The sequence below is a fragment of the Stylophora pistillata genome, chromosome 5 (genome assembly GCF_964205215.1).
Source record: "Stylophora pistillata chromosome 5, jaStyPist1.2, whole genome shotgun sequence".
NCBI classification, from domain to species: Eukaryota; Metazoa; Cnidaria; class Anthozoa; order Scleractinia; family Pocilloporidae; genus Stylophora; species Stylophora pistillata.
In genome coordinates, this window is record NC_142523.1 from 15,236,337 (window position 1) to 15,254,210 (window position 17,874).

A 17,874-nucleotide genomic window follows, 5' to 3' on the forward strand; every position below is an offset into this window, starting at 1 on the left:
CCTTTTTTCACTGTTGCTCACCCCCTTGGTACAAATCTTTTTCTCTCCCCAGCCTTTCGCTTTCATTAAAATCAAAGATGATGGCCATAATTTTCGCTAATAAAATAAAGAGCACTCGCTCGCCAAAATTAAGCTTACGCTGCAGGCTATTGAATTCTCAGAAAACCCGACCACGCCTAAGTTGTTTAAAATAATTGTAGGCACGCCGCCTAGGCAGCTGGAATGGCAAGGCGGCTCGCTATAAGGCTGTTAGAAAAGGGTTGTCTTGCAGGAGTTGTAACTGATTGATCAATTAATTGACTGACTGATAACTTTGTCTACACACGAAAAACAATTTCCTTCGGGATAATTTACGCGTAAAATATCTAGTTCTACCGAACTAACCTAAGTGACAAAATGAGATAAATCTGTCCTATTGTGAGGCTGCTTTTCCAGGATGTTGTGTTGCATTCGGAGCTGTGATGAACACACCTTAAAGATGCTGCAGAACGCAGATCTTGGGATGAGTTGTTCCACACCTCAGCACCTTTGTAAGAGAGACTTCTCTATAAATGATTGGTGCGGGGCTGTCAGTTATGAAGTGTTTTTTAAAAACCTGAAAAAAAACTTCTTAGACAGCTGAATCCTCATCCTCTCGAAATTTGATTCCCAAGAAAGGTGAGACGAAATATAGTTAAGAAAATAAAACGTGTCGTGTGCCCTAAATTTAGAACTGACCGCTTTAAAGATTCTTGTTTAAATGTCCAATAGTCCATTTTACAGCTGTGTGCTTAGTTGCCAAGCCTTTGATTTGGAGTGAGGCTGATGGTGACCTTGTTGTGATAGAGACCAGTATCCAGTTAACATGATAACAAAGAAATCTACATTTGAAAAACAGCAACCTCTGTATCATAACAAGGTCACCCTTACCCTCACTTCTGTTCGAAGGCTTGGCAACCAAGCGCCTAACCCTCACTTCTGTTCGAAGGCTTGGCAACCAAGCGCTTAACTGTAAAATGGATTATTCTTAAATTCAAATTAACGTCGTAAGTTTAGTGTTTTTACACAGATACAATGAAATATATGAAGTTCATATATTTTGAACTGCGGTTTTAGATACATATGATGTACGATCCTCGCAGTAGATAGCGCTATTTAAGCAATAGCGAAAATCAGACCTGAAAAAAATCAGGCCTGTACGGGAATCAACTTAACGGCCTGCTCCCAGTTGGCTTGTTAGCTCAATTGGTAGAGTGCTGCACTAGTATCGCAGAGGTCAGGGGTTCGAATCCCGTACAGGCCTGATTTTTTTCAGGTCTGATTTTCGCTATTGCTTAAATAGCGCTATCTACTGCGAGGATCGTACATCATATGTGTTTTTACACATTTTGATATTTTTGCTCTTTTACTTCTTTTTAAGATTTAAAATTACTGTAACATAAGAACTGTAATCTCATATCTTGCCCAAAAATAAAAACTACCACTTGATGTGTAACTGAACGTGTAATCATCGAAAATGATTAAATAGTGTCACCTAAAGCGATCACCAAACTACAAAATAAGGACTGTTTCTTGTAGTGTTCAAGTATTTGAACTCAACATGGCGATCCAGAAACCAACAAGACGGTGATCTCCATCGGTATTGATTAGTAAATTTAGTCTTTAGACTTTGTAAACGAATGATAGGATCTCTGAAGCATTACATCCTTAGCTTTGTCTGCCAAAAAGGATGAAAAAGCACAGTAGATTTATTCAGACTGGTGACGAAGGATTAAGCACAAAACTTTAATGTTGCCGATGGAGAGTTCATACCAAATTAAAAGTTCGTGTTCAAAGGCAAAAGTATATCCGTTAGAATTTTTAAATAATTACCCTGTTAGACGAGAGAGAATTTTCTAGAATTCTTCAACTTACGATTAAAATCATTTGACCACAAACGATATTTAATTTTTCGCGCGTGGAAAGCTAAAAGACCGTTCAACTAACGCAAACGATAGAAAGGCACCCTCGTTAAATGCAAAATTTTTATCCTACTTACTTCAGGGGTGTCGCTAAAATCGACAGTTGCGCGTATTACGTCATTTACTAAGAACTCTTAGGCTTTTTCTTCGTATTTGTTTACTTCCGGTTTTCTCGGAAAAGGTTTCTTCATTGTCCTGCTCTTTCTCAGAAACAACGTTCTTGAACTATGGGTAAAGTTTATTTCGATGCAATAGCATTAACTATGATGTAGGAGGTTCTTGACCCAACAGTCATTGTAGAAGTGTCTCAAAGAACATCTTTGATATGGCCTCTTGTCTAGTCTGCATTGGGCGAATATTTTTCTTTGTCTTGGTAGGCCTCCAGGCCTATTCGCTAGCTTCGTATCCGGCCGAGTACAAAAACAATGATGGTCTCTATGGACTAGTCGCCCTGTACGGTCCTGCATTGGGTCTGTGGCTTTATATCATGTGCGACGACAAAAAATTACCATGGTTATTTGTTGTCTGGATGTGCTATGTCGTTAGTTTCGTAATCTTCATCGGGATCATATTTGGAGGCGACAAACCGATAGAAGATAAACTCGACAAAGCGAAATTCTTCGGTCCAAATAATCTTAAAATGACACTTTGCCTTGCCCCGGTGATTCTGTTGTTGCTTTTGAGTACTGGAACAGATTCCAGCAGGTACAGAGAAGAAATCTGGCAGATATCCCTTCGAATGGCTTTGGATCTCTTCGATGGAGTTGAAATGCTGGAAGTTATCATCGAAGAAAACGAAGTCAGCCACGGCGTTCCAAAGCCCTTTGAAAAAGCCATTCTTGCTTTTGTCTGTATCAGTTTTATCTTCTCTCCATTGCAACTAATTGAAATAAAGTTAAGAAGTTCCGCTGGACGATTTCGGCATCGATGTAGAGAGGGTTTGCGAACAGCCCTTCAGATCATCTGTGTTAATTGCGTGTTTTTGGGGCTTCGCATGTATCTTTGGCGAGGCTACGGAAAAGATGCCTCCATTTTTATCGCCAAAAATGCTATTGTAATTTGCCTTGGCTTTTTCGAGGTATGTTCAATCTTTAGATGTTGTGGTTGTGACGATTATTGAGCATAATTTTGATGAATCAGTTAGTAGAATCGGTCAGCGATCCGTGTAAACTTGACAATCAATCTGGGAGAACCATGAATAAATTTGCAACAATAATCATGAGCGCTAGCGTTTACAAATGCAGAAAGCTGTCAAGAATTTCAATTTCTCTTATACTTTCAATGATTTCAATTACTCTTATACTCTCGTCCTAACTTCAGTCTTGGATTTAGATCGACAACTTGTCTCGTTTTTTAATTAAATGTGTCTTTATCCTCTTTCTTGTAGTGTTTCTCAGTTGTGCTGCTCCTCAAGGCTCAGTTCTTAGCCCCATTATTGTTTCTCTTGTATATTAATGACATTAGTAACTGCCTCAAAATACTAGACTGTCTTTTATTTTCAAATGATGCCAATCTGTTTTATAAGCATAAAAATCTAAAAGTGCTTGAATCCATTTTGGATGATGAATTAGTTAATATCCATACCTGGTTGAGTGCTAACAAACTGTCACTCAGCATTGATAAATCTAATTTTATCATTTCTCACCCTCCACAAAGAAAATTGCCCTTTAATGTCACACTCCGTCTTAAATGGCATAAACTTAAACCAAGAGTGCTTAATAACGTATCTAGTTCTTATAATAGATTCATGGAAAAGCCCTGTAAGCTACATCGCTTAAAAGATGAAGCGAAATATTGGTATTTTTTCTAAACTTCATTATTATGTGCATTTAGACATTCTGCTCAACCTATATTATGACGTGGTTTATCCCTTCCTGACCTATGGTTTAATTTCTTGGAGTAACACCTTTTCTTCCACTATTCAGCTTTTGTTCATTTTACAACAGAGAGCAATTCGAATCATGACATTTTCTAAATTTTGTGAACATTCTAGTCCTTTAAGCGTCTAAATATTTTTAAGCTGCCTGATCTTGTCTCTCTTTACATTGCAATCTTTAGGTGCAAATTTCACAACAGACATCTACCATCTGTTTTTGTTACCTTCCTTACACAAGTCAATAAAAGACACAACTACAATACCAGAAGTGCTTTGAATATGCTCTACACTTTATCTAAAGTAAGAACAAATTATGGCATATTCAACATAAGATTTAAGGGTCCTAAAGCATGGAACTCTATAAGTGAAAACTCTAAATTCTTTTCTCTTTCAAAATTTAGGAATCAGTCAAATGTGATCTCGTTAGTGATTATTAAATGTATGTATTCATATTATCTTAGATTGCAGTTGTGTATTTTCCCAAGTTATCTGGTTGATTTTCTTTCGTTAAATTCTGTCTACCTTTCTAATCCTTGATATAAGTTGTTTTATAGCTAAATATAATATGTATATAATGTTATAATGTTATTTGTTGCCATATTTACTACTTAGTGATAATAAACGCTTTCCAAACTATTTTGTGTTTTCCAAAATACCCTATTTTTTGATAAATGAATAGTTTCCCTCTGCACGTTTAGGAAAAAATACTAAATTTAATCAAATTTTGCGGAGAAAATCTTAAAAAGATTAAAAAATCTTATTTTCCCCAGCAAGATTGAGCATGTCCGTAAAAAACTATGTGTTAAGAGTAAACCAAGGAAAGATGCAGAGGTGATCTGCAACCAATCAGTAAATGGATATTGTAGAAATTCTGCAACCAGTCACCTGATGGCAGAGAAATTCTGCAACCACTCAGTCACTAGATGTCACAGAAATTCTGCGACCACTCAGCCACTAGATGTTGCAGAAATTCTGCAACCACTCAGTCACTAGATGTCGCAGAAATTCTGCGACCACTCAACCACTAGATGTTGCAGAAATTCTGCAACCACTAAGTTACTAGATGTCGCAGAAATTCTGCAACCTCTCAGTCACTAGATGTCACAGAAATTCTGCGATCACTCAGTACCATGTTGTCGCAGAAATTCTGCAACCACTCAACCACTGGATGTTACAAAAATTCTGTGATCACCCAGTCATAAGGTGTTACAGAAATTCTGCAACCACTCAACGACTGGATGTCGCAGAAATTCTGCGATCACTCAGTCACAAGTTGTCAAAGAAATTCTGCAACCATTCAACCACTGGATGTCGCCGAAATTCTGCGATCATTCGCAGTCACAAGTTGTCACAGAAATTTTGTGATCAGCCACTGGATGTCACAGAAATTCTGGAAACCCTCATCTAGTGATGAATACAGCCATTTAGCAATCTTACTAATACCAGTCAATAAAAAATTCCACAACATTTGGTCAGTGATCCTTAATCTAACAAATGGCGCAAGCCACACAATTAAAGAGGTGGAATCTACATATATTTTGTAATTATACTCATCTGTTAAGAAAGTAAGAAATACAATAAACAGTTCAAGTCACATCCCTTTATTGCATGATCAGATAAATGAAATGAAAAAATGTAATAAATCGAATGACATAAAAGTTTGAGATCTATCAAACAAACAATTTGGTTCCACTTTAAAAGAGGAAACTAATATACTGTCATTCCTTTGAACTATTTTTAAAAAAATATGTAAAAAATATAACTATTAAAAAATGTCTTACTTCTTAATGTTGCATTTGCCGTACCCTGTAATGAAAGGCCTTAAGGCCTAGTGGACGGAGAGTTAAGTTACAATAAATCCATGCTACATTTTGGTAGTTTCAATCCCCGGTGGCTTAGAAAATTCGACATCGAAGGAAGACATTGTTGGTTTCTGAGTAAACCGAAATTTCTTATTATTTTTATATACATATATATTTGCTACCTACGGCCTCGAGATGAGAGACTCGGGTTGAAAGCGATTGCTGACTAACCATCCATATATAAATTTATCAGTTTTCCTCAAAGACAGTAGTATCTGCATACGACTCCATCTCTTAGAGACTTCAGATCATCAAGATAGACAGATAGATAGATAGATAGTTTATTAATAACCGATTTGCAACCAAAAGTTGATTTATACGATTATTTACAAGTTTCAAACATTGATAATTACGTTAGACTAAATGTATTAAAACAGCAATGAGAACACTAAATTATGTTCTAAAAAAAAACGGTTGTATAAAACCGTTCAAGCCTTAAAGGCATTGAAGGTAACAAAACTATTACGAAACCTGTTCGTCTTAAAGCTGGCTTAAACTTCCGCATATTTCTTAGGTTAAAGGTACATGTACTGCGAGTAGGAAGAAGTTCATGGAGCTTGTTCTGTTCATTCTGTAAAACATTCTTAAATAGTTTATCAACTAGTTTCTGGCGGCGATCTGAAAGTTTAGTCAGGCCTGATTCAGCCAAGGCCTAATTATATGAGTAAAGAGGAAAAATAATGCGCGTAGCCTGCTTTTGCATTTCTTCAAGTTCGTTGGAGAGGTACACGGGAAGGCCGTCATGGAAGACAGGACATGCACACTCTGTAATCGGACGAATACAAGTGCAGAAAAACTGGACTAACTCACGGGTACCAAGACCAGAGCGTTTAAGCTGAGATAACCAATACAAGCGCTTTTTAGCTTTCTTAACAATGGAGTTAATGTGACAATTCCATTTCAAATCATTAGAGATGTTAAGGCCTAGTATTTTGGCACTAGTAGTTAGGTCAATGGGCTTGCCATTAACAACAACTGGATCGAAAGAAGTAGGGTTGTTAGTAGGTGGATTCATGTAGTACATGCTCCAACAAGATGTGAACTTTCATATATTCACTAAGAAAAATTTTAAACAGTGTCAAAGCAAAAAGAATACCTAGCTTTGAACTGAACTCGACTCTACAGAGAATTATTTGTAAAATCCACGTGGGTAGAAGCCAGCGAGCGACAATTCCACAATTCCAGTACATGCGTCCTCAAAAGCAACGTTACTACGCATGTGTCGTGACACTCTATGTAACTTTACACAAAGAGCTAAGGCTCGGTTGTCGAAATGGTAAAAATAAAAGTATTATTAGTTCCTATAATTTCCTGTTTGAGCGTATTTCCACGGAACATTAAATACTTTTACCGCGGGAGGCTGCATTAACTGAGAGTATTCGACACCAACCGAGCCTGGTGCTTACCGTGGTAAATATTTCCGCTGGTAACTATCCGTGGATGTTTCAGAGAGATCAAAGGAAGCGAGGCGGTTTTTCTTGTTTTGCTTTCGTTCACAGGTTTCGTTCACCCCATTTCTCGCCTCTAAATTTTGTTTTAATAACCAGAAGAGGCATGTAGGCGCTGTCGAGCACGGTATACTTTAATAGTAGACTTAGGTTTGATTCTCTGCGGGATGATCTACTGAAAATGTCATTTACTTTTCTGTGTTTAGTCGCACCGGTAATTGTCAGATGAAGAAAAGAAATGAAACACTTTTCTTGCTTGAGAATAAACGTAAAGAGAGACCGGCACGGACTCCCCCTGAGGCTTTCGTGGTCGCATCACATTATCGCCTTCAAATTATATTTTTGCTCTCACAAGCATATCTTTTTAGGGATTTTCCCTTTTTTGTCTCCTTCTTATAACGTATAGTAACAGTCGGCGCAAAACCCACCAATGGCTCAAATTCGCCATTTAGTGCCACGGAAACGACAATACACAGCAAGTGAGGTAGGTTTACATTTGTTTTGAGCTTTAACTCAGACATTTCATGATATAAGTTTACGATAATAAGACTCTTCAATATTCTCCCATACATTCCTTTATATTTCGAATAAACAACCAGACTCGTCGCTTGTCTGGGCCCCCTGTGAAGGTAAGCATTCGTGACCTTTTGGCTGTTGTGTCTGTGAAAGGGCCACTGGATTGTTTACCCCTAACAAAGACCTTCTTTTATGTTTTCTGGGTACCCTCATGCTTTGAGGCGTTGTTTTAATTTCAAAAGGCCCTCTTCAAATGCTTTTTTGAAGAGTTAGTTCTAAGCAATCTTAGTTCTTCGCCTTTTAAAAACATATTTTACGCCTAATGGGTGGCACGAGGCGAAGTGCGTAAATTGGAAGGTCTCGGTCAGCTTGTAATGGGTTTTGATGTAAAAACTGGGATCTTTGGCGAATCTTTCCCCTTTAAACTGTAACCGTTCTCAAGATTGGAAGGAAAACGACGATTTGATACCAAAATTTAAAATTCATAACGTGGACAAGACCTCACAGTTAGAACACAAAAAGAACAGAAAGTGTCAAAGCAGCTTTTAAGTTGCGTCGACTGGTTCTCACAGGAAATTTTCACAGGAAATGTCATCTTCTTAAATTAATCTGAAGGTGCAAAAAGCTTTGACGGAAATGCAGTTCATCGCGACTCTTTTCACCACTTCTTTTATCGTTCCCTCAGTTCTAAAAGAAAGGCAATGATAATTCGCGATAAGAGGTCTTCAGGTCTTCAGGACTGTATCCCAGAACTGTTCTTTTAAACGAACAACAAAGTGGTCTGGCAAAGTTGCCACTTTACGGGGAAGCCTTTTTAACCATAAGTGAGGCAGGGGAGCAGTGCGAGGTAAGATAAAAATCTAGGTGAGACTCTCCCGCTACCGTTTGATTATCGAGTGATCTTGTGAGCATAAGACGTTATATTTCTTTTCGCCTTCCTTTATTTTAATTTTCCGAAAAGTTTCATCTTAGCCAGGAAATGTTATAAGAGCAGTTAAATGAACTTAATATGAACATTTACTTCATTTTTATGTTAAAAAATCAAGTTACGTTCCAGTTAGGCTGAAAACGGCACGGAAAAATCGCCTTAAACGAATACAAGCAGGATTTTACTACAATCCTAATCAAATCCTGTTATTTGTGGATAACTTTTGAGTTGTTTGTATTTACTTATTACGACTCGAATTTTTCTCTTCACAGAATGCTGATGATGTCATTAGTACCGACTGTTTCCCGCATTAATTTCTGTAAGCTCACATCATTCAACGTCGTCTTATTTACAATGGTCGAGGGTGTGAAAAATTTAAAAGAAAAAATGTTAAAAGAGGGCGCTACACTGGCACAACATAGCTACTTTTACTTCCCAAATAACCTCAAACTGCAGTGCAAGGTAAGATACTTCTAGAATTAAACAACTGTCCTCGGAAAAAAGTTTGAAAAACCTCACAGTCAACAGAATAGATATATTTGATTTACTTGTGGAGTTTACTATAATCCAGGGGTTTCAATAAAAGCTGGTTACCAGCGGTATACCGTCGCCTGTAGGACCTCGGGGCCGTCGTCTGTTTGGATTTCATTCATGAAAATAAAAAGTGATTTTAGTGGTCAGAGCCGCCTTCAGTGGCCGCTTATAACTAATGTTATTGAAACCCCTGTAATCTGAACTTGTTTTAAACTCTCTCCTTGAGAGCATATTACATGCACAATTTAAAATAAGGTTTGGTCAATTAAAACGTTCCAGCACTTTTTAGGTCGTTATTTACAACAAGCCTTGGAAACCTTTGTTGTTGGACACTGGTCTGTCTCAAGGCAAATGCCGCGGACTTCGAGACAGTCGTCCGCCGGTGGAGAAAATTTGATTTTCTTGAATAAAGAAAGTTCATTCTCAGCACAAGGCTACACATGGCTTGTGGAAAACCTCTCCAGTGAGGGGGACGTGGTTATTGACGCAGGAACCCCCAATGACTAAGCAATGGTGGCTGCGTTGAGGAAAGGGCGAAGCGCGGTTAGGATAGACAGTACCGCTTTGCCGTCCAAACAGACAGCAATAGAGACTAAAATTTGTAGTCTTGTATCTTCATAGTTTATATCTCAATGACAATAAACTAGTTAAAGTAAAAAATTCAATTGACAAAGTTTATGTTAGATACAATGGATATATGAAGTTCATATATTTTGAACTGCGGTATTAAATACGTATGATGCACGATCTTCGCAGTAGATAGCGCTATTTATGCAATAGCATAATTTTCGCTATTGCATAAATAGCGCTATCTACTGCGAAGGATCGTGCATCATACGTAAAGTTTATGTTACCAAAAACAATTTTGGAGAAAAGGAATGTTGATTTTATTTCACCCAATACGCCTCACGCAATTCAACAATGGTGCTGTATTTTGTAGCCAATATGTTGAGCTGACAAGAAACGTCATTTTTGTTACTGTAAGTCTCATTTGTAAGCAGAATTACCTACTCATTTAAGTTATGGGTCCCGTTGGGAGCCTTTAGATTCCAACCGTGAGGTTCAATTCACTTGTTTTATTTAAAAGCATGCAAAAAGCGTGAGGATGAACAGTATTGTTGATTTAATCTCGTATATAGAAAAATATTCAAAAACTGAAGTTGAAAATGACGGTATAGATTAGGACCCTTGAAATTTCCTATCTGAAACTATCGTAGAATTTCTACAACGCTAAACGTAACATCGTGCAGAATTTCTGCAGCACTTGACGGTACATCTGCAGTATTTCTGCAGCACTTGACGTTACATCGTGTAGAATTTCTGCAACACTTGACAATACATCGTTCAGAATTTCTGCAGCACTTGACGTTACATCATGCAGAATTTCTGTAACGCTTAACGTTACATCGTTCAGAGTTTCTGCAGCACTTGACGTTACATCGTGCTGAATTTTTGCAACACTCGACGTTACATCATGTAGAATTTCTGACGCACTTGATGGTACATCGTGCAGAATTTCCGCAACAGTTGACGTTACATCGTGCAGAATTTCTGTAGCAGTTGACGTTACATAGTGTAGAATTTCTGCAGCACTTAACTGCGCTACATCGTGCAGAATTACTGCAGCACTTGACGTTACATCGTGTAGAATTTCAGTAGCGCTTGACCTTACATCGCGCAGAATTTCTGCAGCACTTGATGTTATCCAATGCAGAATTTTAAATAAACCAGGTTAGCAGTTTTTTTTTAAATATTGTGTTAAAATTATAGACTTTATTATTCACGTATTAGACGTTCAGAGAATTTTGGGCACTTTGACCACATTTAACAAACCATGCAGTGAAAAATGGTCGGAATATTTGTTTGGGTACAATGTTTTCACATTTAACAGTCCGTTGAATTAAACAAAGTTTTGCTCTTTTGAAACGACTCTTTTCCTTCCACCGTGAAAATCGAAGTATTTCTGGTGCTATCATTTAGGAGACATTTCCGTGCTTTCTGCCTAAATAGTGCCATTTTGAGGTCACCCTTCCTCCAGGTCTATTCAAAAAGTTGTTATTCGACGTACAATTGCGGAATTGACACTAAATTTACTCTTAAATAAGCCATTTTTGGCGGAAAACGCTATTTTGGAAAACACAAAATAGTTTGGAAAGCGTTAATAATTTTGAACGACGTTTCGACCTCGCTGAGGTCATTTTCAAGCTGATGAAAAGGAAAATTTTTACATATATGTACTAAATTCAAGACGTGGGAATGATAAAGGCGATAAAATATGGAAATATGTAAACGCTGGGCGTAAAATGGAAGTGATAAAATTACAAAGGAGACAATACGAATAAATTAATATGAGAGTTGACGATAGTAAAACTATAAATTATACGAAGATACCGTAAATTATTATAAAAATAGCTTTGCGCGGATTGAGTCTGACTGTTTGTTCAAGCTTGGCTTAATTTCTTTTATAAAAAGCATCTCGTAAATTAGGTAGTCCAGTTTACTTTTGCATTTCTTCAGGATTTTGAAACTGTGATGCAAGTCACTTTGGGTATGCCCATGCCGCTCTTTAATGTGGTTCCCGATTGAAGACTGAGACGCTTTGTGTTCTTCAGCACGTTGGTAGAGGTGCCGGTATGTGTAGCCGACATAGTCTGCATCGCACAGACCACACTAAAGATAATACACGACGCGCTACTGATTGATGATGTTGGGCTTCTTTTCCGTTGGTTTTAACTCATATCCGATCTTTCTGTTAGTGTACACAGGAGAAATGTCAGTTCCAATTTTTCGGCTTAGACCGCCAAGTTGCCTCCGTACGGAATTTGCTGATGTTTGGTCCTTAAAAGGAAGTATGATTCGCACGGGTGTGTTTTTTTTTTTCGTCAGACGTTTGATTGATCCCTGGATCCCCAGACACTTTTTTCGTGACAAAATCGTTAATGGTCGAATGTAGTAGTTGAGTTGGGTACTTGAGTCGCGAGAAGGTTTCGGTGAGACTTTCGCACTTTTGGTGAAAAAATTGCCAGTTAGATGACAATTTAAAGGCACGATTTAGCATTGTTTTAAGCAATGATTGTTTATATCTTACGTCGACCTGACTCTGATAATGCAATAACAGACCAGTATCAGATGGCTTCTTGTACACCTTCGTTTCCAGACGGCAATTTCGTTGCATAATTTCAGTTCCCAGAAAAGACGGTACGTTTACCGTTCACGGCCAGTTCCATGGTGAAGCTGACCGAAGGATGATTTTCGTTCAGTGTAGCTAGAAACTTTTCAGCTGTTTCGGTGTCTGCCATTATGCTTAGTGTGTCGTCTACGTACCGTTTGTAGAATTCGGGCATTTTGCCTTGTTCCTCGAGTCGATCTTCGATACTGCACATGAATGCATTGGCCATTAGGGGACCAAGTGGCGATCCCATGGCAACGCCATCGATTTGTTCGTACAAGTTGCCCTCGAACTGGAATAACTGGTGCTTTGTGGCAATATTCAACAGCTCTACCAGCTCTGCTTTTGTGATGCTGAGATAAAGTTCTTTATTGAACCCGTCGTCCTGAAACGCTTTTTCAGCAAGGATAGCTATTGTTTCGTCGACACGAACGTTGGTAAAGAGCGAAGTTACATCGTATGAAACAAGGACACAACGATCATCTACTTCCAAATCATGGAGAGTATCCACGAACTCATAAATATCACTGATTGTGTGACTGTTGGTTGATAGTGGTTTGAGTTTTTCATCCAGCCACTTTGCTAACTCGGCATGGGCATACCCCAAGTGACTTGCATCACAGTTTCAAAATCCTGAAGAAATGCAAAAGTAAACTGGACTGCCTAATTTACGAGATGCTTTTTATAAAAGAAATTAAGCCAAGCTTGAACAAACAGTCAGACTCAATCCGCGCAAAGCTATTTTTATAATAATTTACGGTATCTTCGTATAATTTATAGTTTACTTTCGTCAACTCTCATATTAATTTATTCGTATTGTCTGCTTTGTAATTTTATCACTTCCATTTTACACCCAGCGTTTACATATTTCCATATTTTATTGCCTTTATCATTCCCACGTCTTGAATTTAGTACATATATGTAAAAATTTTCCTGTTCATCAGCTTAAAAATGACCTCAGCGAGGTCGAAACGTCGTTCAAAATTATTAGTAATTTTTACCTAGAAAACGGCCCGGCTTTTCTAAAAAACTACTTATCATATTTACTACGTGTGTGCTTTTCTTATATTAATGCTTTATACTCATATTTTAATCTAACTGTTTCAGACTTCCCTAATAGCGTAATGAGAACATTTTTCCTCTTCTTTTCCGTAACGTAAATTAACTCCATAAATTGTTCCACCAAAAATCGTGACTATGGCCGATGAATTTTCCTCAGTTAACGTTATTTTTAAAAGTCAACGTTTAGATTTATAACTGAACCTGCATGCTTTGTTTATATTTCTTAATAGGTCTTAAACGACATCGTTAGATAAAACCTTGCCATCTTTATATTTTACTCGAGTTTGCCGATAGAAACAGAAGGATTTACTAAAAATTGAATTAAATGAGGTCTGCAGGCTTTCTAGAAACTTTAACATTCGTTTGTGTTACATAATTGTTTTTTCTAAGAAACGCAGGAAGTTAGCTCAAATTACGCATCGTGAGAATGATCATAAATTCGATGTTCTCATTCTTGGGTGAGCGGAATTTCTCAGTTTAAGCAGCCTTCTTGAGTCTACAACAACAACAACAGCAATTTGACTCTGAAAATGGCTTGTTCACCTTTGGCTTGGGTTTCACGTGCTGCCTTCTTCCTCGTGATGATCCTTCAGTATGTTTCCTTCGCTTCGTATCCAGCATACTACGAAGATCAAAATGGCTGGTATGCTTTACTGCTTCTTTGCTTCCCATCCTTGATTCTCTGGTTTATCATCTTGCGCAATGACAAGCTCCTCACCTGGGCATTTTCTGTTTGGGGTCTGTACGTATGGCTTGCTTTAGTACCCATGATTGGAGTAATATTTACGAGAATCGAAGACAAAATCGAAAAGGATTTGTTCCTTGGCCCGGATGTCTTGAAGATGACCCTTTGCCTAACTCCACTTCTCTTGCTGCTGTTTCTTAACACATTTGAAACCAAGGGGAAAGACCGAGAGCTCTTATTAAAGCTGGCTTTCCAAATAACATTAGATCTCTTCGACGGAATTGAGATGCTGGAAGTTATTCTGGAGGAAAATGATCTTTCTCATGGCCTTTCCAAGCGCTTTGAGGCAGCTATCATTGCCTTCGTTTGCATAAGTTTCGTGCTTTCGCATTTTCAATTGGAGGAGAACAGATTTTTGGAAGAGTCTAGTTACAAATTAATAGCCACCATACGTATCACCCTTCAGATTTTGCTTGGCAATTGTGTGTTTCTAGGCCTTCGTTTGGCTCTGTTCTTTAAGTACAAGAGAGATGCATCAATTTTTATCGCCAAGAATGGCATCTTGATCATTCATGGCATTTTAGAGATTATTTATTTGCGGAAGCATCATTAAGCGAAAATTAGGAAACAACCTTGATGAAGATTTCAACCAAATGTAGTAGGTTCTTCATAAAATTCGCATGCCCGACATGTTCTAGCTCTTTTTCGATGCTTTATGTTCCTCGTTTGCATACTGTGTAGTTTGATAGGAGTCGGATTGCACATTAAATCTAATATAAGATTATGTCTGATCCGCGGTTTATTTTGTCACTTTACGTAAACATGAGAAGGACAGGGAAGGGAGAATGTTGACATTGCCACCCTCTGTAAGTTTACATAAAACGTCCCCTATCCCCCTTCACTCCCGCCAACGCTTTTAACGAAAACAGCTTTGCCTTTCGTTTTTTACGTCGTGAGCCCCGTTGAGTTCTTAGCCTACACCGGGGGCGTCCTATTTAGGGCGAGTTAACGTTAAGAGGTGCGCGATCGTATATTCAACCGACCATGTTTGATTTGGAGTCGACGAGGTGGGGGGGAGTATTCCCTCCCCCGCCCTCACCCCTTCCTAACTCTTTCATTGTTGCTCGGTACAAATTTTTTCTCTCCCCAGCCTTCCGCTTCTATTAAAATAAAAGATTGCGGCCATAATTTTCACTAATAAAATTCCGAACACTCGCTTGTCAAAATTAAGCCTGCTCTGCCAGCTACTGAGTTCTCAGAAAACTCGACCAACGTCTAGGATGTTGTAAGAACGCCGCTGAGCCAGCTGAAGCGGCAAGGCAGGGCGCTATCAGACTGTCAGAAAAGGGTTGTCTTGCAGGAATTGTAAATTGATTGATTGATTGATTTATTGATTGACTGATTGATAACTTTATATGCAAACGGTAAAAAATTCATTTAGAATAGTTCAGTTACAAGTAAAACATCTAATTCTACCAAGCTATTCTAACCAATAAAATGAGGTAAAATCTGTCATGTTGCGAGGCTGCTCAGTCTTCAAGGATGCTGTGTTTCATTCGGAGCTGTGTTGAATTCTGTTTAAGGTAGCTGCAGAACGCAAATCTTGGGATAAGTTGTTCCACACCACGGCACCTTTGTGAAAGAAACTTCTATATAAACAATTGGTGCGGGGCTGTAAGATGTGGTGTAGAGAGGGGGAGACTGAGGTTTGTGGTATTGGGGTGTTGACCCTTTTTATGATGCGATATTGCGGTGAAGAACAACTTGCATTGCGGTTTGCGGTGATCTCAAACCTCATGGTGTACGATGTTTGTACTTTCAAATCGACGATGTTTTGTGAAATAAACCATTTCCGGGGTTGCAGTTTATTCTTTAACCCTTTTAAAAACTAGAAAAAAACCCAAGGTTGATTGTCGAAGAAAAATCAGCAAAACATCCGAGTTATTCTTTATGAACAATAGCTAATTAACCCTAAGCCATGTTCGTCAATATTTTACTTGACCTCTGGACCTCTATCATACGCACTATCGCCCAACCAAAGACCAGCGCGTGGAAAGATGAGTGAAACCAGACCAGGTGAATCTTTAGAATTAGATTATATGGAGTTGTCAGTGCGTTAATAATATTTCATGCGATGTCTGTTCTATTTTGTTCGCAGTGCTGCGGTATTCTTAACCCCCATGTCCCCCTCTGTAAGTTATCGCTCGAAGCGATAGCCGGGAGCGACTCTAGCTTCTTCGTGCGTAGCAACCCACCGTGTGCATCTTTAAATAAATAAGGCTTCAAGTTCTCTTCAAAAGAGTTAACCTCACAAGGCGTTTTGAATAAATATGATTTATCAATATGTTTACTTCACTGAGGTATTCATGGCTGATTCGTGTAGAAAATAGTCCCATTATTCAAGGTGAAAAAGAATTAACGTAAAGTCAATAAGTCTAAGAGGTGCACTTGATAAAAACATCAACTGCTATTTCAGCGCAAATTACACGCCCCATAGTTCCTTCTCATCAAATTCAACTGGATATAAGACAATAATCTAGTCTATGTAAGATGAAAAGAGAGATACATGACATAAAATAAGTTGCCAGCTTTATGTACAGTTTACAGAACATAAAAAATATAACCATATCGGAAGCAAAAAACGAGCCTTCTCGCATTAGGTTACTAGAGACTAATTAAAATGGGAATTTGCTGCTTGCAAAACGTAGTAGAAAAATAAAAATGCTTTATGAGATCTTAACATGAATCGAGGAGCTAGAAAAATGTACCTATTCTAAACTACTTGATCTACTTGTCCAACCCGACGTAAACAGCGTAGATTACGAATTTCCAAAATGGAAAGTACTATTGCTATGGCGCTCTTGGCAGTGAAGATGGACTAGTCTTTGCCAAACAAAAAGAACACCACTGCACGAATAACCAAGAATGGAAAGTTCACGCAAACTATTTGAACAATATTACGGCAAAATGCGGTTTCATATACGAATTTTCGGTCCCTCTTCAGTGAGTTTGTTTTCTGCCATTTGCAAGGGAGATAGCAACATGCTGAGGCAAACCAACGCGATCATTGCTGCACCGAATGCTTTGGGTATTCCAATGTCGTGCTCTCTTTACTCCAACACTATATCTATCATCTCGATTCCATCGAACAGATCGACGGCCATGGAAAAACACAACTTGGAAATAAGCTCTCTTTCTTTATCATTTTTGTCTGAATCGTGGAGATCGCCTGTGTTTAACAATAGTAATAGCAGAGGTGGCTTAATGCACAGAATCGCCTTCAATACATTTGGACCAAAAAACTCGGTCTTGTCAATTCCATCTCCGACGATTCCAAATACCATTGCAATGTTTACAACCAAAGCCACAATATACAGACCCCAAATTTGAAAGAGGTACCGGTAGCCAAGGTACAGCTCTTTGAAAAATAAATGAAGAATGCAAAAAAACAACAGCTGGCCCAAAGAAGATGGCCGTGAAATACCACTTGGAACTGCCTTTATAATTGGCGAGATAGGCAGAGGAAAACATGCACTGCGCATTATTATCAAACAGAAGAAAGCCAATCGTCCGAGCCATGTTAAAAACGAAGCCCCTAATTATCTAAAAAATAGACGATCGTACTGCGTAGCCAAATTGTGCTTCCTACGTATATTTTTATAGCAATACTTAGCAGCGAATGAGGTGACGCCACATCGATCATGAACAAATGATGCAAAAAGGGAATTACTAGAATATTCCAGAAGCTCACATGCACGGACATTTTGCATATGTAATTTGGGCGCCGCCTGAGACTTAATTATTGTTATGCAGTTTCATTGATCTGCAGTTCTCTGTTTCCTCTTTTCTCTAGA

The 17,874-nt window shown here is 38.3% G+C and overlaps 2 protein-coding genes and 3 pseudogenes across 3 annotated transcripts; 3 read left to right on the forward strand and 2 right to left on the reverse strand.

The window, feature by feature from the left end:
* The first annotated feature begins 2,061 nt into the window (after positions 1–2,061).
* On the forward strand, positions 2,062–3,317 carry LOC148730496 (uncharacterized). Its single transcript, XM_088759470.1, has one exon. It carries the CDS (start codon positions 2,266–2,268, stop codon positions 3,058–3,060), a length of 795 nt encoding a protein of 264 aa, XP_088615596.1. The 5' UTR covers positions 2,062–2,265; the 3' UTR covers positions 3,061–3,317.
* Positions 3,318–7,964: 4,647 nt separating this feature from the next.
* Positions 7,965–10,163, forward strand: LOC111324252 (uncharacterized; annotated as a pseudogene). Its single transcript, XR_016001964.1, has 4 exons — positions 7,965–7,983; positions 8,362–8,489; positions 8,843–9,032; positions 9,394–10,163. The product of XR_016001964.1 is annotated as an uncharacterized LOC111324252 (transcript).
* A 694-nt stretch (positions 10,164–10,857) lies between these two features.
* Positions 10,858–12,526, reverse strand: LOC148730497 (uncharacterized; annotated as a pseudogene).
* On the forward strand, positions 12,394–14,804 carry LOC148730498 (uncharacterized). The gene has a single exon (XM_088759475.1). The coding sequence runs from the start codon at positions 13,866–13,868 to the stop codon at positions 14,631–14,633; it is 768 nt and encodes a 255-aa protein (XP_088615601.1). The 5' UTR covers positions 12,394–13,865; the 3' UTR covers positions 14,634–14,804.
* A 1,788-nt stretch (positions 14,805–16,592) lies between these two features.
* LOC148730499 (uncharacterized) lies at positions 16,593–17,626 on the reverse strand (annotated as a pseudogene).
* Positions 17,627–17,874: the final 248 nt, after the last annotated feature.

What these genes read in the sequence shown, in the direction of transcription:
- LOC148730496 (XM_088759470.1), top strand. Translation starts at nt 2,266, where the DNA reads ATGGCCTCTTGTCTAGTCTGCATTGGGCGAATATTTTTCTTTGTCTTG.
- LOC148730498 (XM_088759475.1), top strand. Translation starts at nt 13,866, where the DNA reads ATGGCTTGTTCACCTTTGGCTTGGGTTTCACGTGCTGCCTTCTTCCTC.